Source organism: Pleuronectes platessa, chromosome 16, assembly GCF_947347685.1.
Source record: "Pleuronectes platessa chromosome 16, fPlePla1.1, whole genome shotgun sequence".
NCBI classification, from domain to species: domain Eukaryota; kingdom Metazoa; phylum Chordata; class Actinopteri; order Pleuronectiformes; family Pleuronectidae; genus Pleuronectes; species Pleuronectes platessa.
The window spans coordinates 5,313,362-5,321,749 of NC_070641.1; the positions used below are offsets into that span (position 1 = coordinate 5,313,362).

Consider the following 8,388-nt stretch of genomic DNA (forward strand, 5'->3'; position numbering starts at 1 on the left):
GTGAGACAAACGCGCATTTGTTTGCCAATGTGACGGGGCGCACAGTAGTTTGCTGGCGGGGCATTTTACGAACAGGAATCCAAAGTTCCCAGTTTGGATACTGGTGAAATACAATTTATAAAAAGCTAATACTACATGAGGATTACAAGAATTTATTATGATTACTGGTTTACAAGCGTTTTAAGCAACACGGACAGACAGTATAATAATGTGTTTTCAGCTATTGACTACTGGTCACGCACAACACTGACAAACAGTAAAACACAGACAGGAGACAGACAGCTAGATCGAAGCAGGCAGGAAGGTGCTGTATTTACAGGATGCCTCTGAAAAGAAGGTCAGAGGGCTTTGGTTCTTTCTTTAACCGTTTTTTGTCCTTTATGTCCTTTTTGTTTATCTTTTCTTCTTCCACTCCACACTCCTGGACCTCCACATCGAATTTCACTATTTTTCTCTCTTTTTGGCACTTCGTTTCAGTTCATTTTTTACGTATGTCAGTCAACTACTGCCAGTTCTTTCATGAAATCGTCCTAGCAACATGGGCCGACATGCTACGGCGCGCTGGTTTTCACTTTGGCCACAAACTTCTTCTCCTTCACCCTCCTATTCTGGAACCAGATGGTGATCTGCCGCTCGGACAGCCCGGTCAAGGCCGAGATCTTCCTCCTCTTGTCCTTGGTGATGAACTTGTTTGCGCCGTACTCTTTCTCCAGCTCCTTCAGCTGGACCTTGGTGTACGGTATCCGCTTCTTTCTGCCGCGGCGGAAAGGCGAGCCGTCGTGCTGGTGCGCCACCACATCTGTTTGACAGCGGACAAAGAAGCAGAGGACAGAGACAGCGGGCTGAGTGAGAGGCTGCACACACCGGGACACAGAAACACACTCCTGGTGTCTCTAGGGTGATAAAGTTTACAGCGGTGCTTTGTTGCATTTAGTGTGTGTGGCTTGATGCCTGGAGCTGATGGACATCAACTGGGACACAGACAGGCAACATGTCTGCTGTCTGCGAGCAGCACCTGTACGGAGTGTCCTTCAATACACTGTAGGTCACATGTTTGTGCGTCCATGTGCAAATATACACTGTTAATGTAACGAATTTCAGCTGTCCCATGTGATAGTCTTATCATATTATAAATGCTATGTTTATTTATCTAAAAGTTTGAAACCTGTGTCAAGGATTGAGTGTTTATCGTAAAAGATACGCATATGACTGTGTAGATCAGATTGGTTAAACATTTCATCAAAATTACAGTCTTGCAATCGTTTCTTTAAAATGTGCCATAATCTGCTAAGTATTGTCTAGGTGGGTTGTGCACCATTCTTCGTTCATTCAAATGTTTCCACTCACTAACAGTGTTTAAATATGAATATATATATATATATATATTTAAAAAACATATTTATTACCAGCAAGAGCGGACTTCCAGAGGTGTCCGGCCTGCCCCTGGTCCTTAGAGCAGTACATCTGTCCCCCCCAGCCATTGGTCAGAGCCCAGGGCTGGTAGCTGTCCATGGGTAGCAGGGTGTCATGGCGCGGCTCCCCGGTACCCAGGGTTTGGACCACCGACACGTCCAGGTAGCTGGCCATGGACTGGTAGGGGCTCGGGTAGCCGTGATAAAAGGCGAACTCTTTGGCTCGATGGTTTGGGTATTCGTCAGGATTCACCGTCGTGTCCATGTACTGTGAGCTGAGCGCGGCTCCGGCCGCCTGGGTGCATGATTTGACGGAACCCCGCCCCATCCTGCATGGGTAGTAGCCGTTACCAAAATAGCTGTACGGTAACGCAGTGGCGGCAGATGAGCTCTGATGCGGGACGGCGCCCACCGGACACGGTCCGGCCGTGCACTGCTTCCCCGAAGATACGCCGGTCTCGCTGGAGCCAGAGGCGGACACGTCCACTGTGGAGTAGCCGGCTGAGGAGTGCATCAGGCCGGATGGGTGACCGCCCAGAGCAGCCGCAGCCGCAGAGTGCGCCATAATGTTGCGGCACTGGCTTGCCGCTGAGGCTGCAGCGAAGTTCCCGCTTCCCACCAGTCCCTCCATGTTCTTGTTCAGGTCGTCCAGGTTGTTGTCATACACAAACATCAGCGCGTCCGCTGGCCAGCGAGGGTTTAGGACCAGGGAGGCTGTCATAGGCGCTACTTTTCACGATCTGGCCTCCGTGCGTCGCCGTTTCCTCTCAGACTTTGTGCGGTCCTGTGGCTGCTACATTGGCTGAGTGAGGTGATCTGGTGCTCTCATGCACAGCTCAGGTAATTCACATATGGACCGAGATGCGCACTGTCGTAGCACGTGCGCGCCTCCCTGCTGCACCATTGAGTGATGGCGCTGGCTCGCAGGCAAAGACTCCCGATAACCGGCTGGACCTCCGGTTACATCTCAGGCGCAACCTTGACGCAACAAGCCCCCAGGACCAGTAGAGGAGGGGGGAGGGCGTGTGTCCATTGGACGAGACCTGCTGACCACGTGATGTGACAAGAGAAAAAAGAAGCAGAAGAAGAGACGTGCTTGGCTGTCAGTCAAGGAAACATATTTTTATGAGGCTCGAGCTGTGCGCGAGAAGAGCAGGAGCAGATTCGGTTCAGCCTCCTCAATGCGCCGCTTTACTTCGTGCAGCTGCATTATGTCAAAGAACCAACAGCTCTCCTGTGAAGCTCAAATTATTTCTGACACTCTAAAACAAACAGATTATATTATTGTGCTGTGCGTAAAGACGCATGGGAAACGCGTGCATATGCAATGCCAGTACTTGAACCACTGAGTCGTTCATTCATTATTTTTTAATTTAATATTTGTCTTTGTCTGAATTGAGTGTGTAAAACATGCACTAATTAAAGGGCTAATATTTAAGAGCAAAAGAAGAATGAACGAATTTTCGTTTATGACACAGATCCCATAAATACAGGTTGAACTCCAGGGTAAACTGCTCAGTATTACCCAGAGTTATGGATATATTTAAAGACTTATAATCGGCACTGCCAAATAGTTGAAAAAAAGTTTATCCTTGTAATAAAAGTATTCAATATCATAACGTACGAGGAGAATTTCCACTGTTCAAAAGAAACCTTAGATTGTAAAAGAGATTGAACCTTGAGTGTGCGTGTTTTCCTCTGGCCCGCTCGGTCTGATGGAAGAGAACATGGAATTTATAGTGGATTTGGAGAAATGTGGATTTGAATCACATCCTTTTAGAAAAATCTTCACGGAACTTCTGAGACACATTTATAGTGAAATCATTATTGCCTAAATTGACTAATATATTTAGTGTGAACAGAATGCGCCTGTGAATGGCCTGTGACCTATAGCTCCAATGAGAGGCGTGTAGTTTAGAGCGTAAAGCTTCCCTTAATAAGATAACGGGGTGTTGTTCCAGAAAGGTCGTATTAGTGATAAGTCAGAGTCAGTAACTCCAAAATTAACACGCCGAACTTTGTTTGCGCTGAGCTCTTTCATCTCCAAAGAGAATAACGCCTGCAGCTTCTGTAATGCGTCATGTTTTTCATATTATTCCAATTGGAAACTTGTTGAATGATCATTGTTTTGAGCAGATATTATAGACATTGCTTTACACAGATGGAAGCCATGAGATTATGAGTTATCTGTTTGGCAGAAAAGCTTGCCAACAGCAGCATGAGCTTGTAATACACTTCCAGTGGATGTAGCAGGGCTGAGGAGGTAACAGCTGAGCCGCCCTGGGTTAGTATTTTATTTTTATTTGATCTTATTTGACTTTATTTTATTTTCTGCCGGGGAAGTGCATGGGTTTGCTGCTGCTTTGATTGTTTTGTCTTTTATCTTCAGGGCCCTAGGGACGCCTGCACGTTTCTTAATGGTGCGCAATGCGCGCCAGGTTTGTTTTGATCTCATTTAGAAAATGCGGCCCTCGGCATCATTCAGTGGCAGCAGACGTCAGCAGCAGGCATGAAGCTTCTCGAGGTGATGGAGGTGGAGGCCGCTGCCATCCGGGACCTCGTCAGAGGGACATTAAACATTCAACACACAGGATATATAACTATACCACACATATAGATACATGGAATGAGTGATAAGAGATAAAGAGGTATATTGTTTCTTGATTCAGTTTTTTTAAATATTGTTATTTTGCGTTGTTTAAAATAATATATATATATTCACACTTTCTATTGAATAGTGAAAGCTTCAGACAGACGCACGAAGAGCGGTATGTCTGTTTGTTGTTGTTTTTTTGTTTCCCAGCTAAATAATTAATAAAGAAAATAAAACCACCAACACCAACACTTCTCGGACACACACCAACTGGCTGCTGGTTTGACTCACACAGCGTGGACCTGCAGCAGCGGACAACTGGGAAACCTGGCGCAGACACACACACACACACACACACACACACACACACACACACACACACACGCAAGCCACCCAGACAGCCAGTCTCTCTATGGTGTGGTCTGCCAGGAGATGTGTGTGTGGGGGGGGGGGGGGGACTGGCTCAGACTGGCCCCTGAAGGTCAAGGTCAAGTTTAACACGGAAGAGGGGGGGGAGGGGGGGGGTGATGGGGGTAGAAGGCAGGAAGACAGACAGATGTAATGAGCTCAAGTTCAAGGCCACTGCACACCTTGGTGCCTATATGTGTGTTGTGTGTGTTTGTGTGTGCGTGTATGTATATGTGTGCAGGTATAGCCCAGAAGACGCCTTGCTGTGTCAGTGACGGTCCAATATAAGCCGTGTAGAGTGTAGCAGGTATAAAAGCAAACATCCTGACTGCGGCTCACTTGAGAAATGATTAACCAGAAGGACATGAAGAGAGTCACGTCCTTCACTCGGCTGATAAACAAGTGGGAGCGGCATTCGAGTCTTTCACGTTAACATATCATCAAAACAGATCTCAATACATGTTAATATCCCTTTTCTTCTTCTGGCCACAGTAACAAGTAACTCTGCCTCTGTGTTGTCTTCCGAACATGTGATCCAGAGTCAGTGGGGCAGAAACAGGCCTAACACGTGAAGGACACACACAGTATGTCAAAATGAAATCACTTGTGTCTCGTCTGGATATATCTAACCATATAATAATTATGTACACAAAGAGAGTAAACCGATTATTTAATTACAACACATGTGTTGTCATACTGTGTCTACGTCATATAAAGGACTATATACGTCTTAGAGAGGATGTTTGTTATCTGCTGTGAATGTGCGTTTTCATCATCAGACGTCATTTCTCTGGATGGTTGTGCTTGTATATTTATTCAAAGGTTTACAGAGAGCAGGCCCACCACGTGCGTATAGCGGTACAACGATGGACAGTCAGGGAGGAGGGGACACAAGGAGTCAAGAAGAGCTCTGTTTTAATTACAGCACAAATGAGCATGCACACATAATATTACTTGTACATGCTTACATGTTTATAGTACATGTATGGTTAATGATATCTAGTCTACAGTTTGTCTGTGTACACGGGCTGATGGTTGACACGAGGACTAATAATCCTCGAGTGGATCATTGTCGGTGTCTAAAAAACATATTCAAATTTTCACACAAAGATAAAATAATTATTTGCAAAAAACAAACACCAGAGGCTGCATGAGTCAATAATACATCATCAAACATGGAAATCATACAGGAATATCCGCACGCCGGAGGCACAGGGGCATTGTGGTCCATTGACTTCACGTTGTTACGTGCCCCACATGTCGTCTGCCTCGTATCTGCAGCACGCATCACTGACTGCTCCGTAAATTACAGTAACTTGGGTGGTACAGCGGGTCGTCCATTCACCAGTGAGTCGGTAAGCCTCCTCTGTTCCGTGTGCCGAAGTGTCCTTGGGCAAGATGGTGAACTCCACATTGCCTCTGATAGCTGATGCGATGTATGCGTGATGCATGAAAAATAAAGTGTTGCATATATATGCGCAGTGTGAATGGGTGAATACCAACTTTACTGTAAAGTGCTTTGAGTGATAATAAAGAATAGAATATAGTGTAAAAATAGACAAAAAAAATACATCAACCAAAATAGCATTTACTATTTAGAGCATTTAGCTAGTGATTTAGTTCAAAGTCCAGCTATAATTATTTATAATAACGAAAAAAAAGTGCGGATGTACGATACATAATATTCGTTCCCAAACGCGCAACGGTAAAATATCTTTACAAAATAAGAGCAGTGATGAAACACAGTTTGCACAGTGCGAGATGGTCACCTCGCCGGGCCCGGGCCTGTCTGACCGGACCCTCCGCAGTAACGCGAGAGGAGGTGCAGACAAACACGACAGCCAGATAACACGGACATGGATTTGAATATGCAGATCAACAGAATTCAGAAACCCCCACGATCTAACGACACCGTGACAAAATAAAGATGTCATACTCAGAGGAGACGTGTTACTGCTGGTTATGTTCTATATGTCTGGATTAGGAATCTGCGACATCCCATATTTTACTAGATTTATTTTCAAAGACTAAATATTATAGCATGATAAACTGAGTATCATATATTCTTAAAAATCCTTGTGATATAATGATAACGACAGAGTAGAATGAGAAAATATACAATTTTCACAGGAACTTGATTTATTAATATAAAATAGTAACTCTTTTTTAAATATAAATGTATTTAATAAAGAAACTATTGAGGCAAATAACCATATCTCTATAGTTGATTACCACATCTATGGGTTATTGCTATATGTTATTAGACACATAAACTTTGAATAAAGATGTGTTCAACTCCAGGAAGTAACTATTATAAATCTACACATTTTAACAAAATAAAATAGTTTAAAAGGATTTTAAACTCTTACATTCACACTTTGTAACTTGAATAAATCAGAAACACAATCTCAGAATCAGAAAGTATTTATTGCCAAGTAGGTTTACACCTACAAGGAATTTGCTCTTGTTATTGGTGCATACAATGAACATAGAACATAAAAACATACAAACACAATAAATACAACACACATAAGAAAAGCAATAAAAAAAACAATATATATTTACGTGAGCATCCTGATTGACAAGTGCTCAGTGACGTCACCCCACCAAGTAAAGTGATTTCAGTCACATGACCCCCATTTGATAACTATAGTAAAAGTCCTGATATATTTTTGGGGGAAATAGCAGTGGACTTCTGGTGTCCCACGTGTCACTGTCCCAGTTGTATCAGCTTCACCCTGATGAAGTGACTTCAAGTTGTTTTGGACATTGGGACGGAAACAGATGGCTGAAGTGACTGTTGTATTTCAGGCTGCACACCATGAACACCATGAAGTGATATGGGGCATTATTCAGGACAGGAGGAGTGTCTTTTTTTTCATATTTCCTTGTCTATCAATGTTATTTCTTGCCCACATGTGCACTTTGAATGTTAAATCGTCATCGTCTCTCCTGCAGCAGACAGCGTGGACAGAATCTCATTTCTTTTTCAGCTTGAGTGTTGACAATGAGCCCATTTCCTGCTCCTCTGCCGCAGTGCCGCTCCAGAATCAGCTAAGAGAGAGTGAGCTCGCTGACGGCAACTCCTTCCTCCTCTCTCACTGCTACTCCTCCACCTGACTTCACCTCCTCTACTTTACTGACATTCATCTTCATCATCATCTTCGCATGTGATTATGTGAGTTAATGTTAGATTTTATCATTTTGTTTTCTCGGTGAGAGACAGAAATGCAGAGTGTGTTTACTGTGAAATGAGTTCCTACAACACCAACAATTACTTACTCTCCTCTTAACCAAATGTATTAATACAAAAAGAGGTATCATCGAAATAAATTTACGAACGTTAAAAGTTGTAGCCATTTTACCAAACATACAGTATGATACAAACGAATCAGACCCAGAAACATCCTCTTTAAAATATCAACATTCTCGGACATGAAATGCTAAATTAAACAACTTAACTTTTAAAGCATCATTAAATGACTTTATAATTAATCACTTTTTATTTGTTGATCAGACTGAGTCACAGCCAAAGTGACCTTTGACCCTGTTTGCCTGCTGAACACGACCTGCTGTTTGTACAAATATGTTTATTAACACTCAAGAGCAAATGTGCTATTTTAAATTTTTTTTGTACAAATTGAGATTTTTCACTGTTTATGTAAAATGTATTAAATAGAATTAAAGCTGAAAATTTATTATAAATTGGACATAATATGATAGCATCAGCTTTTCTGGTGCATTCAGGGGCTTCTATGTTCATCTTCATCATGCTATCGGCAGCTTTCCATACATATATTTCATATGTTGGTGACTGAACAATCACCATGTCGACTGAACAAACTGAAACCGGTGAGAAAGACCATGAAATCTGAATGAGGCTCCAGTTAATGCTGATAAAGCAGACATTTGTCACCAAGGTCAAACGTAAAAATAGAAGGTCAAATACAGTATGGAGTTTCTAATGTGGGTAAT

The 8,388-nt window shown here is 43.0% G+C and overlaps 1 protein-coding gene across 1 annotated transcript; it reads right to left on the minus strand.

Moving 5' to 3' along the window:
- Positions 1 to 551: 551 nt before the first annotated feature.
- On the minus strand, positions 552 to 2,133 carry hoxb13a (homeobox B13a). The gene is made up of 2 exons (XM_053443828.1): positions 1,407 to 2,133; positions 552 to 799 (listed from the first exon to the last, which is right to left on the minus strand). The coding sequence occupies exons 1-2, from the start codon at positions 2,131 to 2,133 to the stop codon at positions 552 to 554; spliced, it is 975 nt and encodes a 324-aa protein (XP_053299803.1).
- Between the last annotated feature and the right edge of the window lie 6,255 nt (positions 2,134 to 8,388).